Genomic DNA, 23,190 nt, shown 5'->3' with positions numbered 1-23,190 from the left:
TTGTTGACTCGGATATACGACATTGCCGTGGTTGTTTGTACAAGCAACAGATAAATGTAACAGTCCTTTTTTCTTACCCAAAATATGACTGTAAAATGACCACACAGATTTGAGGCTTACCGCGGGAAAAAAAACCCAAAGAATGACCGTTCCCGATGTCAGTAAAGTCCGAGGGTACCCATCACACCGGAGGAACGGCACGTCTTCCCATCAATTCAAAGAGCGCTTAAATTATGCAGAAATATCCCATTTAGGTAGGTCTCAACGTTGTCGGTTTGACCGCGGTTTAATCCGAAACCGAGGCGCAGACTGTGTGTTTTTTAAATCTTCGCAGTGCGCATAGGATCCTTCTCAGTAGCTGTCAGTGAAAACTTAAAGGAACCTATGGTAATGTCAGCGAACAGGCATCACGAAATATCAGTTAACTGTAGATTGTCTCAGATACGAAATGCAAAGCCATCCCTGTTGCTCATATGACCTTCAGCAGTCGGTACGTACAGATCTGTACGAATATTTCCAAACTATCCCGTATTGGCGCATCCAAGACCTTTCCTCAAGCCTGCAGTCATATGGACACTCGCTACTCCGGCGGCTTACTGAATGTCCCGATGGTCCTATAGCCGGAGCAGCGTCGCCGATCAACAAGCGACCAGGCGCCAGAAAACGCCACTAATATCCATATCACGTGTGAAAGGGAGTACAATATATAGAAACGAATACCAAATCTAATACGCCTTCTTTTGTCAGAAAGTCCGGTGCGGCGCTTGCGGTAGATGAAAGTTGAGGATGCGCCAACTCCATCCTTTCCCCGTGAATGAGCAGTGTGCTTGCAGTGCAGGCCGAACTAAAAGCTATCCACACTGCCGCCTAACGGAAAGAGTGGAGAAGACAGGTGAACGGGGAAGGGTAGATTGTTAACAATCCAGCGCAAGTCTTACAAAGTATGCATAGAAGTAAAATATTAAAAAATATGAGCATTCAAACGACTTTTTTGAACTAAGCTGGGAATGACTATAAGGCCTGAATGGCCCCTGTTTTACTTTTGCAAGGCTGTATTGGACTGCCAGTTCACTGGCCTCAGAATCTTACTTTTGTGAGAGGACTGTCAATGCAGGCTTCTAGCGCTAAAGAAGAGGCCTCTCAGAACATGACTCCTCCTGGTATGCTCTCATTGTCACTTCTGGGACAATCATGACTGCTTAATGAATGAGAAAAGGACAAATAAGGACAAATAAGGAAAAATAAGACAATTCACAAACACACGCTATGGAAGGAATGTTGATGGGACAGGATATGTGTATGTAATAATTTGCCCGAATATTATTTACATTTACAGCATTTAAGAAATGTCCTCATCCAAAGGAACTTAAATATTATTATTATTATTATGATTCTTCTTCTTCTTCTTCTTCTTCTTCTTATTATTATTATTATTATTATTATTATTATTATCCATGAGACCTCAGAATATAATTTATTGGTCAACGCTATAGTTTCATTGTCGAGCTATTGATAGATACTAGATTTTAGCCATCCAATCAAATACACCACCAGCCGCCAACTATATAGCTTATGTAACGCTTGAAAGTGGCTTGGTAAAGTTTAGCCAGTCAATCCTTTATAAATATACTCCACCAACAAAATGGGCAGAACTTACTGCAGGTGTCAAAGTTAGATGAAAATAATGGAAAGCAGAAAATTTTCTAAATAATTAAAACAATTTTTTGTTCAATAATTTTTCAATAATTAAAAAAGGTTGTGTTGAGTGTAAATATTGACTGCTGTTCACCAGTATATTTTCAGTTGTTACATTACATTAGTGTGTCAGCTAGCTATCAAATGTTAGCTCAGCCAGTGACTCAAAGCTCTAAAACACTTTCCTATTCAATGGTTAAATCAATATAATTAATATGCAAATTATATGACTCCAATTTAGCATTTTACATATTAATTCATAATGTTGTACTCACCTCTTTGAGTAACTGTTTGATGTGCAAACTTATGTTCAGGTAATATCCTTCAGTGTGCACGTTCCAATATGGGTGGGTGAGAGGTGGACCTACTCTCCAACCGGCAGGGTCTACTGTATATGGTCTGGCTCCAATTTTGACCTACTGTGCAAACTCAGTCAAGATGGTAATTTTCAATGACACCCAATTCAGGCTTCAAATGGTGCCATGTTGTCCACCCACGGTATACAGTCATTGGTTCATTACAAATATGAGGCCCTCTAGTGGCTGGCTACAGCACAATTTTAATCCTGCCCATTCCATATCAGTGAATGGAAAACAATCCAAATTTACATTTTAAATTACATCTCCACAGATGATTTTCCAGAATAGTTTTCTGTCTTTTTTACAAGTGCAGTTGACCTGTGGGCTGAGGAACAGCTAGAAATGATAGTCAAGCCTCATGAATGTGCACACAATTCCAGTTCAATTCAACTGAATTTTATTTGTATACCACTTTTAATGGTGGACATTGCCACAAAGCAGTTTTACAGGAATTTATAAATTCTGGATATCAATTTTAAAACTATAAATTTATCCCTAATAAGCAAGCCAGAGGTGACGATGGCCTCTCAGAGGACATGAGGAAGAATAATTGAATAATTTCCCTTCTATAACTGTATACTAACTCTATACTAACTGTATAGTTGAAAAGTGCAGTTGTGTAAATAGAAACCTATGAGCTTATGAGCAACTTATGAGTATGAGCATCAGTGTTATTTCTGAATTCGTTATAGTTTAACTTAAAGTCTATTGTGTTGAATTTATCAACTCTTCTATGGTGGAGACTTGAGTTCTATGTGGAACCATCCACAGCAATCTCATGGTGATCTTTAGAAACAGTAAAACCAGAAAAAACTTTGGTAGCACTTATTCATGATGCAGTAATTTATTATTGGTGAAAGGGATAATGCTGGATGTGGAACTAGTGATATTGTTCCTGGACAGGTATGTAAATGCAATCCGTCAAAGTTGTCAACACTGTAAATCTTTGCTATCTACAAAGTCAAACAAAGTTCGATGTGCTATATAGTCTTTTATGGAGAAGTTAGGAATTAAGTTTAACTTCAGGTTATCATCTCCAATGTAATAGTCAATTGGAGCAAGCACAATAAAGAAATCAGCAGATTCTTGAGAACCATTTGTGTAGAAAGTCAAGAGGATTGGTCCCCATATTTTCCCTGGTCCAGCAGGAAGGGGTCACCTGACCTTTCTGCATGCTGTTTGAATTTCGATTTTGGAATTGCCCTCTGGATTGTTTACTGGTATTGTTTTCAATAAATCCTGCATTTGAATCCTACCACCGTCTGTGTGATAAGTGAGTATAATTTGAATATTCTCAGTGAAACATAAAGTCATTTTAAGGACAGACTTACCACAAAAGCACCAAATATGTTATTTTAATTAATCAAGCAAAAAAAAGGGAAAACTTTGTTGAAGAACCAAACCATTACATGGACAAAATTAGCAATTCTTTACACCAAAAGGTTACAGAGGTGTACACTATGCCATAAACATGAATCTAAAAATTCTGTGAAAAATGTATCACATGATCACTTCAAAATTAAATAATATTGTCAAATCTGGTAAAAAAAACAAAAAAGAAAAGAATAATGCCTTTTGATTTTTTTTGCACAGAAAACATTTTCACAGATTAAATTTAAGGCTGTATTTTCTTTCTCTGGTGTTACCGCAAGGCATTATTTAAGTTGATAATGTTAAAACAGAAAATTTATTTTGTTGTGATTGTAAGCAAAGATTATTATTATTATTTTTAATTTTATTATATATATATATATATATATATATATATATATATATATATATACTGCAAATCAGAAATGCACACCACTGTTAACTTGCTGTTGAAGATTTTCTGATATCGCATATATCTGATCTCTATATACATACTGTGCAAAAGTCTCAGGCACCCTATTTTTTTAGTACAAACTTTGTTATAGATTTTTATTTAATGACTTCTACATTATAAGTCAGTACAAAAACATTTTAGATTTCCAAACATTACTTTTCCAGCACAAAATTAAATATTACAGAAAAATGTTTGTATGTCAGTAAAGAAAGCAGCATATTACATAAGAGACCACTTTTCAGACAAAAACATAATGAAGGCTGCTGGGCTTTGCTGCAAAAATAAGAAGCAAGTGCGACAGTCAAAGTCTCCAGAAGAACTGTGCCTGGGTCTGCAAGATGCTCAGTAAAACTTACCAGCTAATTTCCTTATAAAACTGCACAAATTGTACTTCAGATTACTATTTTTTTTTTAATCAAAAGGGCCGGCACACCAAAAATTGACTTTGTTTCATTGATTACTGTTTACTGATCTTTATAGTTTTTTTTTAAATGTAGAAATATTTAATTTCATTATTTTTGAAAGCATCTTTGCTCTACAGCATTTATTTGCTGGTGCCTAAGACTTTTGCACAGTACTGTATATATACACACAGTCCCCTCCGAAAGTATTGAAATGGCAAGGCCAACTCTTTTGTTTTTAACTATACACTGAATAGATTTGGGTTTGAGATCAAAAGATGAATATGTGATGATAGATCAGAATTTCAGATTTCATTTCCTGATATTTACATTTAGATGTGCTAAACAACATGACACCTTTTGTGCCAGATCCAATTTTTAGATGAGCAAAAGTATTGGAACAGATAGTCTTAAAGTAAATAACACTTAATGTTTGGTTGCATATCCCTTGACTGCATCAAGCCGGCAACCCAATGACATCACCAAACTGTTGCATTCTTCTTTGTGATGCTTTTCCAGGCTTGTACCACAGGCTTGTACCTTCTTTCAGTTGTTGTTAGTTTTGGGGGTTTCTCCCTTCAGTCTCCTCTTCAGGAGGTGAAATGCATGCGCAATTGGGTTAAGGTCTGGTGATTGACTCGGCCAGCCTAAAACCTTCCACTTTTTCAAGTCCTTTTGTGTGTTGGCAGTGTGTTTTCGGCCATTGTCTTACTGCAGGATGAAGTTCCTTCTGAACTCAGTCTGCTGCGACCATCATGAGTTACATCATTAATAAAGATTAGTGAGCCCATTCCAGAAGAAGCCTTGCAAGCCCAAGCCATGACACTACCTCCACCGCACTTGACCAATGAGCTTGTATGTTTTGGATCATGAGTAGATCCTTTCTTTCTCCACAATTTGGCCTTTCCTTCAATTTAGTAGAGGTTAACTAAAGAGACGGTTGTTGACTTCAGGAGAGCACAGAGCAAAGACAACTTTCCACTGAACATTGATGGCTCCTCTGTGGAGATCACCAAAACCACCAAACTCTTTGGTGTTCACCTGGTGGAGAACTTCACCTGGTCCCTCAACATCAGCTCCATAACCACAACAGCATCCAAACATCCCAGTTCACCACAACACTCTATGCCTGTGAACCCTCCAGACTTGCTCCTTTACCTAAGAAAAAACTATTCACAAAAGGCTTAACTAAACAAATATGTTTTTAGCCTAGACTTTAACACTGAAGACTGCTTCGAGGTACCAACAAATAGCCTGCACTCTGATTGAAGTAGGCATAGCGGATCATAAAAGACCTAAACGTCACTCAGCTACTGAGGTGCGAGACCTCAGTGTTTTATAGGTCAATAGTAGTATTTTATAATCAATACGAAATTTGACTGGGAGCCAATGCAGTGTGGATAAGATAGGGGTGATGTGGTCATATCTTCTGGTACTAGTAAGGACACTTGCTGCTTCATTCTGGACTAAGTGGAGCTTGTTTATGCACCTACTGGAACATCCAGACAGCAAGACATTACAATAATCCAAAAGCATGAACTAATTTTTCTGCATCGTGTACTGACATTATATTTCTTATTTTAACAATATTTCTGAGATGAGAGAAAGCTATCCTAGTAATATTATATACATGAGCTTAAAATGAAAGACTGGAGTCAATAATCGCACCAAACTCTTTTACAGCTGCATACAATGAAACAGATAGGCCATCTAGAGTTATTTTGTAATCAGAAAGCTTACTTCTAACTGCATGTGGTCCTAGTACAAGTACTTCTGTCTTGTCAGAATTAAGTAAAAGAAATTTAATAAGCATCCAGTGTCTAATGTCCTTTACATATTCCTCAACTTGATAGGGGAACATTTATTCTAAGCATTCAGTTGCCTGGTGAAGTTCTTCGGGATCAGACGGTGATCCAATCATGGTTGGTAACTCTGGGAGATTACTGATAAAACTCTGTGCAGTTGTTTGACGTGGTACCATGGCAAGGTGCTTATATTATGATTAAGACACACTTCAAACAAGAAATGAGAGCAGTGTCATGCTGGAACAGGTTTGGGCCCCATAGTTCCATTGAAGGGAAATCTTAATGCTACAGCAATGCAAAGATATTCTAGACAATTATGTGTTTCAAACTTTGTGAGGACAGTTTGGGGAAGGCCCACATATGGATGTTGTAATATTCAATCTGTTTGAATATAGATTTGTAATTGGTGTTACACACGTTATGCAGTTCCTACAAGGGGGCTCTGTTGGGCAGTGGGTGCACTGAGTGACAGAAAAATATGTGTTGGTGTGCTCAGAGAAGGGGGAAAATAAATAAGTTTCTGGAGTTTACCTTACTCGCTCCTCTTTCAAAAATAATAGATGGTGTCAGAAGTAAATCGAGAAGATAATTGCTGCTGGACTGCCTGCACCACGAATGGATTGGGAATCACCGAACCTGTCTGATGCATGGAGAAAGTTTAAGCCGCATGTTGAACTGATGTTCTTGGGACTGTTTCGACATAAGGACAAGGCGGAGAAATGCAGCTACTTGCTGTTATGGGTTGTAGAGAAAGGGCAGGATATCTACAATACATGAACTCTCACCACAGATGACGCTAAGTTACTCAAAGCTTTCTATAACTTTGAAGCTTATGTAGTCCCAAAGGCCAATCCAATATTCATGACATACAAGTTCAATGAGAAAACGTAGAGTGCCACGGAAACATTTAATCATTTTGTCACTGAGCTCAGACTGCTCATCGAAGACTGTGGTTACGCTAATCCAGAGATTGCATCGTTTTCAGCATTTATTCCCCACAGGTTAGAGAGAAATTGCTCAATCAGGGAGCAGAGTTAACATTAGAGAAAGTAGCCTAGATGAAAAGCATGGCCAATTACCCAAAGAAAGCAAACAGGATATGGTGGGCAGCAATTGTCAGTTAAAGGCACATGCCAACTGCATTGCAAATACAAAGAGAATGCCATGCTGCTGGATTTTTTCACTGTTGACACCCAGTCACCACACATGCTTGGACAAAAAGCATGCTAAGACCTGGACATGATTAAGCTGGTGTTGTCTATATCCTTCCCAGAGAGCAATCCTGAGCCTATTATGGATGAATCCGATACAAAGTTGGATCAAAAATGCCGGATGGTTGCAATGCAATCAGCTGATCTCTGGTGTAAACAAAAGAGCCGGCACCGTGTTGCTGCGCGCCAGTCACTCGGAGAGTTGAAAACAGAAGTCCCGTGGCGAAACTTAAGACAAAAACTCTCTCAAATTGCATGATTAGAGAGGTAAAAGCTTATTACTGGTTACCAATATAAATTTAAAAGAGAAAGATTAAGAAACAATAGAAAAAAGAAATAAAACTCAAGTCAAGTCGAGTGGCTTTATTGTCATTTAAAACATATACAGCTAGTTAGTACACAGTGAAATGAAACAACCTTCCTCCAGGACCATAGTGCTACATAAAACAACACAAAACTACAAGAGACTATGTATTTTTTACATAAAGAGCATGTGCAGACTTCACAAGACAGTACAGTGACTACCAAAACAGGACAAAAGGCACAGTCAGATATAGTGCAGTGCCGACTAGTACACGGTTCTAGTAAGAAAGTGAATCAGATGTGACAGTAGTGCAAAAGAGTAACAATATAAGTTGCTGTAAATGTAAACATAAGGGGTAGCAGCCAGCCAGAGAGTATAAAAAATTATATAATGTATTTTATAAATATTTTAGCAGCAAAAATGCAGGTATTGAATACAGAAATGTGCAAAAATTGCAAAGAGAATGAGATTCAGTTGAGTGTGTGTGTGTGTTGTCAGTCCAGTCTCTGAGTGTTGAGGAGTCTGATGGCTTGGAGGAAGAAACTGTTACACAGTCTGGCCGTGAGGGCCCGAATGCTTCGGTACCGTTTGCCAGACGGCAGGAGGGTGAAGAGTTTGTGTGAGGGGTGTGTGGGGTCCTCCACAATGCTGGTGGCTTTGCAGATGCAGCGTGTCGTGTAAATGTCTATGATGGAGGAGGAGAGAGACCCAGATGATCTTCTCAGCTGTCCTCACTATCTGCTGCAGGGTCTTGTGTTCTGAAACGGTGCAATTTCCAAACCAGGCAGTGATGCAGCTGCTCAGGATGCTCTCGATAGTCCCTCTGTAGAATATGGTGAGGAAGGGGGGTGGAAGATGGGCTTTCCTCAGCCTTTGCAGAAAGTAGAGATGCTGCTGGGCTTTCTTGGTTATGAAGCTGGTGTTGAGGGACTAGGTGAGGTTCTCCGGCAGGTGAACACCAAGAAATTTGGTGCTTTTGACGATCTCCACGGAGGAGCCGCCAACGTTCAGTGGAGAGTGGTCACCCCTTGCTCTCCTTAAGTCAACAACCATCTCTTTAGTTTTGTCCACGTTCAGAGACAGGTTGTTGGCTCCACACCATTCTGTTAGCCACTGCACCTCTTCTCTGTATGCTGACTCGTCGTTCTTGCTGATGAGACCCACCACGGCCATGTCATCGGCGAACTTGATGATGTGATTCAAGCTGTGCGTTACTGCACGGTCGTGAGTCAGCAGAGTGAACAGCAATGGACTGAGCACACAGCCCTGGGGGGCCCCAGTGCTCAGTGTGATGGTGCTGTAGATGCTGTTCCCGATCCGGACTGACTGAGGTCTCCCAGTCAGGAAGTACAGGATCCAGTTGCAGAGGGAGGTGTTCAGCCCAGCAGGTTCAGCTTTCCAATCAGGTGCTGAGGAAGGATTGTGTTGAATGCTGAAATGAAGTCTATGAACAGCATTTGATCATATGTGTCTTAAGTTTTGATCGGATGGAATCAGACCTGATCTTCAAAAAGTGGCAGCCATAAAAGAAATGGAACCACCTAAGAACTGTGCTGAAATTGAGACAATATTAGCCATGGTCAATTATCTTTTAAAGTTCATACCAAGCCTTTCAGACATTAATGCCCTATTGAGACAGCTACTGCAGCACAACAGTGAGCTCATACAGGACAAGCTACATGATGCAGCATTTCAAAAGATGGAGGACGTCATCACAAAGGAACCAGGACTTGTGTTGGCATATTTTGACCCAAGTAAAGATCTCACTCTGCAGGTTGATGCCTCCAAATATGGCCTGGGTGTGGTGTTGCTGCAGGGGGGTAAACCGCTTACAGATGCCGCAAATTCAGTCACTGGCTCAGAAATATACTGCGCCCAGATCAAGAAAGAACTTTTTGCCATTCTCTTTGGTTGCAAAAGATTTCATCACTACATTTATGGTTGGCACATAAACGTGGAATCCAATCACAAACCCCTGGAAACCATCATCAGAAAGCGACTAGCTGTTGCCCCTCTGCAAAGAATGATCCTGCAATTGCAAAAGTACAGCTTCACTATCATACACATTCCTGGAAAGCACATTCCAGTAGCTGACACACACTCAAGAAAATCTGTGTCCTACCATGATCACAGCCTTGGGATGGACATGCAAGTCCACACCGTATTCAGTGCTCTCCCAGTCAATGATGCAAAGTACAGTACTATTTGAGAAGAAACAGAGGGAGATGCTCAGATGTCCACATTAAAGAGGGTGATCAAAGAAGACTGGCCTAAAGAGAGAAAGAGGTGCCCTACAGCTATACTGGAATACTGGAATCATAGGGATGAACTATCAGAGATGGGCAGTATGGTTTTCAAGCTAGAAAAGATCATAATCCCCTTACAGCTGAGAGAAGAGATGCTTAAACACATTCATTCAGGATACATGGGACTGATCAAATCAACGTGCTGGAGAGGGTCTTTTTTGGCCTGGCACGTTTGAAGAGATTGAATGCATGGTGGGACGTTGTTCTATTTGTCTTGAACGCCGCAAGTCAAATGCCAAAGAGCCTCTCATTTCCCATCCTATTCCAAACTGACCATGGCAAACTGTAAACACTGACTTATTCACCTGGAATAATGAAGACTATGTTCTGGTTGTCGACTATTACAGCAGATATTTTGATCTGGAGAAGCTTAAAAGCACCACAGCTGCTACAGTGATTCTCAAACTGAACAACGGATTTGCAGCACATAGAATTCCTGAAAAGGTTATCTCAGACAATGGACCTCAATTCAGCTCAATAGAGTTTGAGAGCTTTGCTCATGCTTGAGATTTTGTGCATGTCGCAAGTAGCCCACATTACCCACAGACCAATGGGCTGAGTGAAAAGGCAGTACAGATTGCCAAATCACTAATGGACAAAGGAAAAGCAGACAAGAAAGACCTGTACATCAGTCTGTTGGAATACCATAACACATCTTTGGATGGTTTCAGATCCCCTGTCCAATTACTGATGAGCATAAGACTATGCTCCATCCTACCCACTACCAGCAAACAGCTACAGCCTAAAAGTGTCAGCACAAAAAATGTGTATGCCAAGCATGAACAAAGGCAGCAGTATCAAAAAAAGTACTACAACTTATCAGCAAAATCACTTATACCGCTACAGGTTGGAGAGCATGTAAGCATTAAGGAGAATGGTAGATGGAAGCCTGCTTTAGTCATCAAGCCTGATGACACATTCAGATCTTGCCATGTACATACTGCTGAAGGTCAAATTTTCTGCAGGAATCATTGTAATCTGCAAGATAAAGCACAGCCTAACACTGCCGAGACCAGACTGATCAGGATGTGAAGTGAAACCCAGTAGAGTATAATTGTAAAGGGTGTAGGCTGATCGGATCGCTGCCCTACATATATATACTATGTGTGTGAGCGTGTGTGTGCATACATATATTCCCTTTTGAGCCTGGTTCCTATCAAGGTTTCTTCCTCATATCATCTCAGGGAGTTTTTCCTTGCCACCGTCACCACTGGCTTGCTCATTAGGGATGAATTCACAGTGATAAATGGATTAACAAAAATATATTGTAAATATTTGAATTTATTTCTGTAAAGCTGCTTTGTGACAATGTCCATTGTTAAAAGCGCTATACAAATAAAATTGAATTGAATTGAATTGAAGCAACTGAAACAGTCTAAATCCACAGAAGAACTGTAGTTAGTTCTCCAAGATGTTTGGAAAAACATACCTGCTGAGTTCCTTAAAAAACTTTGTGCGAGGATACCATGGAGAACTGATGCTGTGTTAAAGGCAAAGGGTGGTCACACCAAATATTGATTAGATTTAAGGTTTTATTCCATTTACACAGTTTGAATGTTGTTAACTGATAAATACAAACAATTAAAATTCATACTTTCGAAAGCATCCTCACTTTACAGCTTTTTTTTCTACATGTGCCTAAATCTTTTGCACAGTACTCCAGCCCCATATGCAGCCCCATACGCAGCAAGTCGCAATGCACTGTGTGTCCTGACACGTTTCTATCGTAGCCAGCATTAACTTTTTCAGCAATTTGTGCTACAGTAGCTCTTCTGTGGGATCGGAGCAGACAGGTTGGCCTTCGCTCCCCACTCGCATCAATGATCTTGGGCGCCAATGACCCTGTCGCCGGTTCACCGGTTGTCCTTCCTTGGACTACTTTTGGTATGTACTAACCACTGCATACCGGGAACACCCCACAAGACCTGCTGTTTTGGAGATGCTCTGACCCAGTCGTCTAGCCATCACAATTTGACCCTTGTCATAGTCGCTCTCATCCTTACGCTTGCCCTTTTTTCCTGTTTCCAACACATCAACTTTGAGAACTGACTGTTCACTTGCTGTCTAATATATCCCACCTCTTGACAGATGCAATTGTAACGAGATAATCAATATTATTCAATTCACCTCTCAGTGGTTTTAATGTTACGGCTATATATATATATATACATACATATATGAATATATACATATATGAAAGAAGAAAAAAAAGTGTGTCATATAAATTCTCACTACTTTACCCATTGAAATAGTTATGGATATTTTTCTCTCTTTTTTTTGTTGTTTGATTGTTGGCATACTGATTTGTGCATACTGTGCATACATTGGTATATTATGCCATAAAGTCTGGCTGAAGTCATTTTATTTAAGTTTGTGGCTATATTGTGTTTACTGCCATAGGATGGTCAAGTCTTCTAAATAAGGGGGATGTAATATTCAATCTGTTTGAATATAGATTTGTAATTGGTACAATTATACATATTATGCAGTTCCTACAAGGAGGCTCTAGGGGTTGCACTGGGAGTTGTTGCACTGTGTGACAGAAAGATGTGTGATGGTATGCTCAGAGAAGGGGGAAAATAAATTTAAGTTTCTGGAGTTTACCATATATTCACTCCTCTTTTAAAATAATACAGGTGTGACGGTCAGGTGTCCACATACTTTTGGCCATATAGAGTACTTCTGTTATAGTGACCTTAAAAGAAGTCTTTTTTTGTAATTCATATTTGAAAAATATCAATTAATATTTTTTGAGTTGAGGTACCATAAATGGCTGAAAGCCTAATGAGGTACCATTAGGCTTTCACCTAAATCAAAGAAAATTCACTGCTGTGCTGTAAGATGCATTAACTTAAGGGTTTGTGACAGCATGATACAGAATGGTTATTGTATAGGGTCAGTTTTGCACAGCCATAGAACAATCGCTTTCTTCTTGGATAAACTGTTGCTTTACACTGTTAAAAACAGAAACTAAAAACAATATAAACACTGTATTTTTACAGATTGTTTAAGTTCAATAAAATTACTTTCTAGTACTTAGACTTCCTGTTTTAATGTTGTCAAGTCTTGTAATGTGTGAGGGGGCCATGGGGGCTGGGGTGTATCCTAAAAATATAATGGATCTCTGGTAGTCCAGGTCAGTCTAAGGTCTAATTCAACCCTAAAATATATAAAAAATCTTTCTGGCTTTGCTCTTTGTCTCCTTTCTCTCATGAGGATTGTTCACAAGTAATTCAGGAATTTCTGCTATTTTTCTGATGAGTAATACCAAAAATAAACAAATAATAAATCACTTAAAATTCTTTTTGGTTTCTGAAAAGTTGCTGAAATAATATTCATTATGACTTTGTAAACAGGTCCTCTGTATTCAAGTCATTGTATGTTTTCCCCCAACTTAGGCAGGTCCTGGGCAGTTCCTGTGTTTTGTGTCAGTGCAGTCCTGGAATTTGTTCCTGTTGGTGTACTGTAGGCTTTAGGTTTAGGTATCCTGGTGGGGCCAGACTGCTGGAATGCTTCAACAGGTACCTGTCGGGAAAGAAGAAGAGGAAATTATTGTTATTTGTAAAATGGAAATACAAGAAATCAAGATCCTAGCACTGTACTGCATGTATTTTCTCTCTTAGCCCAAAAAGCTATCAGACTCCCCCCCCCCCCAAAAGCTCTAGGCCTCTTATTAATGATTTTTTTTATTGTTATTTCACCCTGTCCCATCCATAAACCAAGATCCATCTTGCCCCTCCACAAAACAGCATGACAATAAGTCTTATTACACAGCAGAAAGGGGTGGTAAATGCAGTGATGCAGTAATGCCTGTAAAAAAAATACAATTTTCTGACTATGTTTGGCTGAATAAGTCAATATTATAAATAAAATTAATGAAATTTTAAATAAAATATTAAATAACTGTTAACTATCATTGAATAATTATATAGTTAAGTTGGATATACATTGATAGGTTTTATTTCACAATAATCAGCTACAATATCATGGTAATGAACTATTTACCATGAGAGAAGCTGAGGATGCCGAGGAAGAGTATCTTTCGTGAGGAGAGCTCAACACACCTGAACAAATGTTTGTCAATATTGTCAATCTGGATTCATATGCCAATTGGTCGATCGATCTGCCATTGTTGTTACACTTTTCACTGTTTCTTACATTTCCTGGGTGTGATGTGATATATCAGACCACATTATGTCAGGTGGCAGAGATGTTGCAGGTGCAGATAAAAGGCTTTATTTTTACAACAGGCAAACAGGTGTAAATCGTGAAGCAAGTTGAAGTCAGTATAAACAGCCAGTGGTCAGGTAATAAATAAATGGCCAAAACATGGCAAGATAAGATTCAGAAAACAGGGGACAAACAAAGATTATAACTAGATAAACAAGCATAAACAACAAGGCTTCATATGTCAAGAGATGAGTCTACACTGAGTGATAATTGACTGCATTCTTGAATGTGTTATTTATAGTGTGCGTGACTGTGTGTTTGAGTGAGTCCAGGTGTACTTGATCAGTAATCAGATGAGCTTGAACGTATGTGTCGGGAGTTGGAGTCCTTGGCAGCCATGTTTGTAGGCCGAAATGTCCCTTGGGAGTTATACGCTTATTCGTGCACTGACATGACACATTAAAGAACTATGTGTAATGCCAGAATTATTTTATAATTCATCTTCATAATAGTTAAGCAGAGGCTGTGCACTTGTAACAATTTATTTCAAATTCAAATCCAAGTACAACTTACCAAAAGAATCAGTAGGCCAAATCTGGAATGGGTAATATAAATAATACACTGTATGTTGTATATAATAATCAATTTACAATAATTTTTTAATACTGTTAGCAGCAACCCAGTAGGTGATTACACATTATCATAATAATTTTTGAGCAAGTTCCATCAGTTAATAATGGGGCAAGTTATCACATGTGCTTACCTTAAAGCCTTTGTAACAACTTGCCCCAAACTGACATGTGTACTAATTGTAGCTATAGCGCAAGGCTAACTTAACATAGAACTGCAGTTCGCCCCCCCCCCCCCCCCCCCCACCATAAAAAAAAATCAGAATTTTGAAAATTCATACCTAATAAAGTTTTATTACATAAAATATGAAGTGCACTCTGTTCTTTTAGTTTAAAAGATCAAAAATAATAAAATTGTGCTCACCATATATTAGTGACTTTGACCACATTTGAACAGGAAACTGACCTCAGAACATGAAGTCACACAAAACAGCTATTTAATTTTTGAGTTCCTCTGGTGTTGGCGGTATAAGCAATGTACCCATGTGACAACCCCATTCTATGCTACTGTTCTTTTGATAGGGAAATGTGACAATAAATCAGTAGGACAGCATCATTCAGAAATGAACACAAGATGGTGCTCATGTATCTTCACAATGAATTCATACACACAACACCAGAATTTGACTGTGAGAACAAAATCTCATCTGGACCAGAGTTTTATACAAGGAGATTTGTAACTAATAAAATAGGCTAAAATATATATAAAAATTAACATGGGTGATGGCCCGGCCATCTGTCCTCCTCTGTAGGCTTTACTATTGTTTGTACTGGCCTGTGTCATGCCCTGCCCCTGAAGATTAATTGGTTGATATTATAGGGAAGGCTATGGCAGCTTGGCCTGCTCATGATTTGAGGCTTCTTTTTCCTGGAAGTTGGTATCTAGGTGGTTTTGTTGGGAAGCCTTCATCTTGATTTTTTTTCCATTGTTTGTTTGTGTGTGTGTGAGATTTTTTTTAGAATTTCCCTGCACCCACCATTTGCATGGCACTGACCATTGACTACTCAATTTGGTTTTGGTATCTTAATTGTAAATAAAATACCAACTTAGTTTTGCACTGCTATGTGGTCTCCCTTTCTTTGTTGCAGCTGGAACGAGCAGGCTGTAACACATGAAATTACTACCGATGTTATAATGATCAGAGTTATTTCTACATTTACTTTTCTTTTTCAAGACATTTATTTAGCACTTTGTGATGATTTTTTTGTGTTTAAATCAGTGTTTCAGCTTCATTGAAATTTATTGAACCTACACTACTCTGTAGAATTCCTACATATATTACTGATCCAGAATAGTTTAATGAAAGATGTCAAATATATAAGTAATATATAAAAAGCTTACAGGCTTATAGCATACAGGCCTCACAACCACAATACACTCTAGATTAAATTCAGAACATAAATGTGTTATCATTAGAAATCATGGCTCTGATACAAGAAAATAAACCTCTGATAGATCAGGACTGTGTTACTGATACATTAACTGTTTTGAAATCACAGCTCCTCAGTACAGCACAGTTGTTATAAGAAGTGTAAGGAAGCTGAACATGTTCTAAATGAAACTGTTGCAATATATCATTGCAAAAAGAAATTGATATAAATTGGAATAACCTTTATTTATCGGTCATATTCTGATGGTTGAAAATACGTTGCCTGACTATATTAAAAGAATTATTCCAAGTGACTGTATAGTGGTGCAGAACATGGTCATGCTCGAATGTGATTTATACGAGCCCCCTATCTCTGGAATGTTGCAACGAACATGCTCTTTAACTCTTGTTGTGTTCTGGAAAAAACCTGACCGATTTACTTACCTTCTCTATCATAAATATGGTTTCTTTCATCTGACTGCCATAAGACTTTGTCAAGAGTAGACACTGAACACATCAAATTAATGTTACAATTTTAATTATATAATGTTAATATATGTAAAATTAATATATTTTCCTTAAATTCCAAAAAGAATTTAAAAACCTGTGATAATGGCTAGGGAAGAAATGGGTTAAAAATAGTAACACAAAAGTAACAATTATTTGTGTTATTGCTTTATAATCATTTATAATGAGATGCCCAAATTTGGGTGCAAATACTAAGTGGGACACTGATGCTAACACAAACGGAGAGTTAAAACGTTTTGAGTCAGACCCGCCCCTGAGGCTCTCAGAGAACCGGTTCCCGAGAATCAGACCGTGTGCCACCCCAGCGTAAAAACTGAACTGGTTCTGGAGTCAGAACGTTTAAAACTCTGTATCTCCTCTTTTGCACCATTTGAATAACACTGCTCCCGCTAGTAATGCTGTTTGTACAAGTGCTTGCTTTATACATATTTCAGTAAAGCATTGCTCATTTAAGATTTAATTAACTCCCTGACACTTTCTGCAATGATGAAAAATTATAGCCCCTCCCCCGACACCCTAAAAACCACTTGCAGCTTGCAGTAGAGGACCCAACAAAGGTGCCCACAGCAATGCCTAATGATAAATCAAAGCTCAATGTAATGTATATATTTGTTATGATACACTTATTTGCTGGTATTAATACTGATTTATCAGCATATACATTGGTTATTTCACCTGTGTATTGGATTATTAGTATTGGTTTGTCAGTAGAATGGTTCCTTGGTCCTTGTAAAATATGTAATATGTAAATCAGAATTTACATATTCATATTTACATCTAGATATGTTAAACAGCTTAAAACATGGCAGCTTTTGTTTGAACCCACCCATTTTTCAAGTGATCAAAAATATTAATTGTTTAAACAATTAATAGCTCTGAATATCTACTCTTAGTTTGAGTCCTGGGTTTCACCTGTGAAGAATCCTTTGTAGTTAAAAAGGATAAAACCAACATGAAGACCTGAGAGCTTTCTATGGGAGAAAAGCAAGCCATTTTGAAGCTGAGAAAAGAGGAAAAATGGAGACAAAAAACCCGAAAACAACAGCCATTGACATCACCAACAACCACCACAGGGCAAGGATGAAGGTATCACAATCCACCATTTGAAGAAGACTTTGAGAGGAGAAATAGAGAGGCCATACCACAAGATGAAAACTATTCATCAGCAGTAAGAATCGGAAGGCCAGAATGGAATTCACAAAGAAATACAGAGATGAACCACAAAAGGTACCAAGATTTACCTCTACCAAAGTGATGGAAAGGCCAAAGTGTGGAGAAAGAATGTATCTTCTCATGATCCAAAACATACGGGCTTATCGATCAAGCATGGTGGAGGTAGTGTCAATGCTTGGGCTTGCATGGCTTCTTCTGGACCAGGCTCAATAATCTTTATTGATGATGCATTCATGAAGGTAGCAGCAGAATGAATTCAAAAGTCTACAGAAACATTCTGTCTGCCAGTTTACAGAGAAATGCATGAAGTTCATCCCAGACTGAAGGGAGAAACCCCCAAAACAAACAACAACTGAAAGAAGCTGTGGTATAAGCCTGAAAAAGCATCATAAAAGAAGAATGCAACAGTTTGATGTCAGTGGGTCGACTGGCATCGCCTTTATTATTTATTTATTTATTCATTTATTTATTTAATATACCAAAGTATTCTACAAACAAATGTGAGCCCACCTGTTTGACAGCTAAAGCTCGGTCGGAATGGCCAACACAGTGTCTAAAGCTCAACCTCATTAACCCTCTATGGTACCATGCTGCCTTTAAACATACCCATGTTTCACTTATTACAAGCAGACCATACATCCTAAAAAATGAATATATACTTAGAAAAGAGGCAAGGCCCTAAAGAAACTAATTTACATTTGCATCCCATTTTGAATCTCTTTGATGCTGCTTTTCATATGCTGTCTCATTGCCTGCCTGCAGAAAAACTCATTTTACCACCAGGAAAATGGAAGTACTTATCCTAACAAATCAATATAAATAAACCAGTACTTCTCCCTGGAAACCAGTGTTAATAAACTATCCAGTGGGCATGCTAAAGCAACAATATGTTTCTCACACAGTCAATATGTAAAATGGCAAATCTCACCAGCACACCGCTTAACTGTCATGTTCTAGCTCGCCTGACTTCTGATCACACACCTGGTTTCAATCATGCACACACCCTATATAACACACACAACATGAAGTATCGCTCAGTGTTATTATACCTGATGTACCATGCCTTTGTTCCCATAGTTTGATACCTGGCTGATGATCTTGCTCTTTGTCCTTTGGTTTTGTGGTTCTGGTTTTGACATGTACATTGTTTGGTGATCGCCTGACTTTTTGCCTGTTTTTGACTTTGCCCTTGCTTCACGTTTTTGTATTTGTTTGCCTGTCTGCTTTAAATAATGCATATCTTTATTTAAAGGATGCATTTAAAAATAAAGCAACTGCATCCTCCTCTGACACCTGACAGTATACTTCACCGTCTCCATGGATGCAGCAAGTATGCTGGATTGGCAACAGGTGCTAGCAGCTCAAGGCTGGCTAGTGGGAAACCAACAACAGCAGCAAGTCATGCATGATGCTAAGCTCACACAGCTAACTAACACACTGTGACCACAGCCAGCTACACCAGTGAATTTCACCTGGGTTACAGCACTCTGGTCTCAGGGAGTGGAGCACACCACATCCTATGAGCACTTAATTAACTGCTTCCAAAGAGTCTCCGATCATTCCCCAGAGGGCAAGGAAATTGGGAAACAACTCCTGTCCAACAAGCAGGGCAGCCGTATTGCCACTGAGTTCACTTGTAGCTGGCAGTGGATGGAAGAAAGTGGTGCTCAAAACAGCATAGTAACAAGTATTGATATAGGACATTCTAAATGAGCTTCTCTGGATTCCCTTATTGACATTTCTATCTGCCTGGACCAACTCCTGCAAAACCATAAGGGGGGAGCCACGGAGGGGGGCGCAGCCCAAACCCTGCAAATCAGTCAGGCCAAACTCACCACTATGTAATGCCAAAGGCAGCAATGGGAGAGACTATGCTACTATTGTGCCAGCCCCAAGCATCAAGTAGCACAGGGCACCTCATGCCCCATGCCAAGTGTACCAACGTTTTCACATAAGTGTGTCCACTGCTCTACTCACTCCTCTACGGCAAGTGCCACCATATTCTTATTTTCTCAAACGTTTTCAATAAAAGCTTAGATAAGACACTCAGAAGGTCTCTCAACTGTTACAGCACTGATTGGCTCTGGATCAGCTGGCATTTTCGTTGACCAGGCCCTCATGGAAAAGCCCCATCTCAACACCCAGCCTCTCCAGAGCCCACTACAGATTCAAGCCCTTGAGGGTGAACCCATCTCAGGAAGCTCTATCACCCACCATAGCAAACTCATTATGGTCCAAATCAGTGCTCTGCACCAAAAAAAAAACTCTCACTCAATCACCATCTCTAAATGGTACCCCATCATCATGCACCTGAAGTTACTCGTGAATCTCCCGTAAAACCTGGTGAAAACTAGAAATCTCTGCAGGTCCTTGACTGTAGCTGGCATGAGCCATGCTCTAATGTTAGTGTTGTTAGTTGTTAGTGTCCATGAGCACCCCTTCAGCTTTCCTCGGCTTTTCCAACAGATCTCCTGGGCAGAATGAGAAATCACCTGGTCCCTTCACTGTCTTGCATCATACCTCAAAGCATGTCAGGTCCTGGCCGAATCAACCTCCATTGAAAGCCCTGAGGTAACCACCAAGGTGGAAATTCCCCCTTCTATCAGGAGTGCATAGAGGATTCAGTAAGGCCAAAGGCAGCATTTTACCCCCTCACAGACCATATGACTGTGCCCTTGAGCTCATAGCAGGCACCAGCCCACCACAGAACTGCATTTATCCCTTAACTTGAGGAAGCACTCAAGCAAGGCTCTATTCGAAACTCCACTTCTCCGGCATCAGCTGGATGGACACAAACTATGCATAAACTACAGAGGACTGACCAAATTATAGTAAAATATTGCTACCCTCTGCCACTCGTTCCCTCAGCCCTAGAACAACTCAGAAACCTTCACTGAACTAAACCTGCACAGTGCCTATAATCTCATCCATATCCGAAAGTGGGATGAATGGAAAATAGCTTTTAGCACCACCTCTGGCCACTTAATTCCATATGGGCTTTCTTGCATGCCTTCAGTATTCCAATGTCTGACCACGTCTTCAGGGACATGCTGGGCAAGTTTGTGACCACTTACATTGATGACATACTGATCTATTCCCCTTCCATAGACTCTCATGTAAACCATGGTAAACAGGTCCTGACTCATGTTCTCCAAAATCACCTGTATGTCAAAGGGGAAAAGTGTGAATTTCATGTGCCAAAGACTTTGTTTCTGGGATATGTTATCAGCACCAAAGGAGTGCTCATGGAGACTAATAACGTGACTGCCATTAGAGCATGGCCCATGCCAGGTACAGTCAAGGAGTAGATGCCTCCCAAACAGGAGTAGGAGCTGTGTTGTTACAAAGTTTCAGGGAGAAATCCAAGCTCCACCTTTCTTTTCAAGGAAACTTTCACCTGCAGAGTGGAACTATGACAACAGAAACAGAGAACTGCTCACAGTCAAACTGGCCCTATAACTGTGCTGCCACCAGCTGGAGGGGGCAGAACACACATTTGTCATTTATACCAACCATAAAAACCTCAAATACAATAAAACTGCTAAATGATTAAACTCACGCCAAGCAAGGTTGGCTCTCTTCTTCTCCAGGTTTCAGTTCACACTCTCCTTCAGACCTGGGTCCAACAACACTAAAGCCTCACTATCATGCCCTTATCCTGCTCCTCCCAAAGAAACCAGTGAAGAGCACATCCTCCCACAATCTTGTTTTGTGGGTGTTCTCTTGTGGGACATTGACCAGTCCAATCCCAACATCAACAGGTGCCAATGTCCTGCCCCACAGATAAAACCTATGTGAAACCCACTCTAAGAGACAAACTAATCACCTGGGCCCAAAGGGCTCCTGCTACTAGGCATCCAAGGGTTCACAGAACATTTCAGCTTCTCCAGATAAAGTACTGGTGGCTGAATATGCTTACAGAAACAAATTCTTTTCTTCTTGTTCATCATGTGTCCAAGCCAGAGAACCCTGTCAGCAGGGAAAATAATACCATTGCCTACCACTCAGCGACCATGGTACCCCATTGACTTCATCACAGACCTCCCCAGCTTCAATAATTACATGGTCACAATGGTCATTATCAATGATTTTCTAAATCACTGCGTCTCACTCCCCTGCCCAATTTGCCATCCTCATTTGAGACACCTCTCTGCTTACAGTCTTTTCCAACATGTGTTCAGATACTTCAGTATCCAGGAGAACGTTGTAAATGACAAAGGCACTCAGTTCACATCACAAGTCTAGAGCAGGTTCATGGAAAAGTTGCGGGTGTTGGTTAGCTTCACATCAGGCTACCAACCACAGTGAAATGTTCAAGTTGAACAAGCTAACCAGGAAATTGGCAGGTTTAAGGGTTAAGAATCTTTTGTGCCAACAATCAAGAAGAATGGTCACAGTTTCTCCCTTGGGCCCAATGCACTCAGAACTCTCTCAGATATTCCGCCACCCAGCTTACACCAAACATCCTTGTTCGCATGGACCGCTAACCTCACAGACTCATCCACAGTGGATGAGTGGTTCAGGTATTGCGAGCAAGTGTGGGAGACCATGCAAAAATGGCTTGAACGAATAGCACAAACTAACAAGGAGTTTGCTGACCAACATAGAGGAGCAACCAACCAATATTAACCTGGGGACCAAGTCTGGCTCTCCACCTGAGACATGCACAAGGTTGCAGAAAACTCACTCATTGACACATCGGTCCTTATAAGATATTGCAATGAATCAATAATGTAACCTATAACCTGGATCTACTATGCAATTGCCACTTAGCTCCATCCTTCCATGTGTCATGTGTGAAACCCATCACACCAGATCCCCTAGCCGATTATGTCCCTCCACGTACCTCTCAACAATGTGGGACAACCAGCATACATTGTCAAGGAAATCCTAAATTCATGTCACAAGAATGGCAAGCTTCAATATTTCATCAAATGGGAGCGGTACAGCCCAGAGGAGAGATGCTGGGTACCTGCTCAGGCAGTTCTTGATCCCCCTCCTCTGCAGAGAGTTTCATGCTCATCAACCAGAGCACCCAGCTCCAGGCCCTTGAGGCAGACCCAAGGAAAGTTCTTCTCTTGGATCAAGCTCTTCTGTTAGGTCAAAGCTGGAATCGGTGGACTCCAACTTCTAAGTTGTACCACAGCTTACAAAAATGGCCACTCAGGACTGCACTCCCCAGCGCATTGCTTCACTGTCATGTTCTAGATCCCCCGACTACACACCTGGTTCCAGTCATACATACACCCTATATATACATTCTGTAAACACACACACAAGGAGAAGTATCGTTCAGTGTTGTTAGACCTGACGTGCCAAGCCTTTGTTCCTGTTTTGATACCTGATTTATGAGCTCTTTGTCCTTTGGTTTTGTGATTCTGGTTTTGCCAGGGTTCATTAAATATATACCCGTG

The 23,190-nt window shown here is 39.9% G+C and overlaps 2 protein-coding genes across 13 annotated transcripts in view; both read right to left on the bottom strand.

Moving 5' to 3' along the window:
* The window catches only part of il1rapl1b (interleukin 1 receptor accessory protein-like 1b), a 350,185-nt gene extending 349,213 nt beyond the window's left edge, over positions 1-972 (bottom strand). For 2 of the 4 annotated variants that reach the window (XM_034299839.2, XM_053229549.1), the window contains exon 1: positions 121-971. The gene's annotated coding sequence lies outside the window, so the exon portion shown is untranslated. Of the gene's footprint in view, positions 1-120 lie in introns of all 4 variants that reach the window. The other 2 variants (XM_053229547.1, XM_053229548.1) reach the window with 2 other exon arrangements.
* A 2,860-nt stretch (positions 973-3,832) lies between these two features.
* filip1l (filamin A interacting protein 1-like) overlaps positions 3,833-23,190 on the bottom strand; it is a 109,058-nt gene continuing 89,700 nt past the window's right edge. For 8 of the 9 annotated variants that reach the window (XM_053229332.1, XM_034299665.2, XM_053229333.1 and 5 more), the window contains one exon: positions 3,834-13,431. In XM_053229332.1, the coding sequence (XP_053085307.1) occupies positions 13,279-13,431 (153 nt within the window). In that variant the 3' untranslated portion in view covers positions 3,834-13,278. Of the gene's footprint in view, positions 13,432-23,190 lie in introns of all 9 variants that reach the window. The other variant, XM_053229336.1, reaches the window with a different exon arrangement.

Source organism: Pangasianodon hypophthalmus, chromosome 25 (genome assembly GCF_027358585.1).
Source record: "Pangasianodon hypophthalmus isolate fPanHyp1 chromosome 25, fPanHyp1.pri, whole genome shotgun sequence".
Lineage (NCBI taxonomy): Eukaryota > Metazoa > Chordata > Actinopteri > Siluriformes > Pangasiidae > Pangasianodon > Pangasianodon hypophthalmus.
The sequence above is the reverse complement of the archived record's forward strand: the minus strand, read 5'-3'. Positions and strand labels throughout refer to the sequence as shown.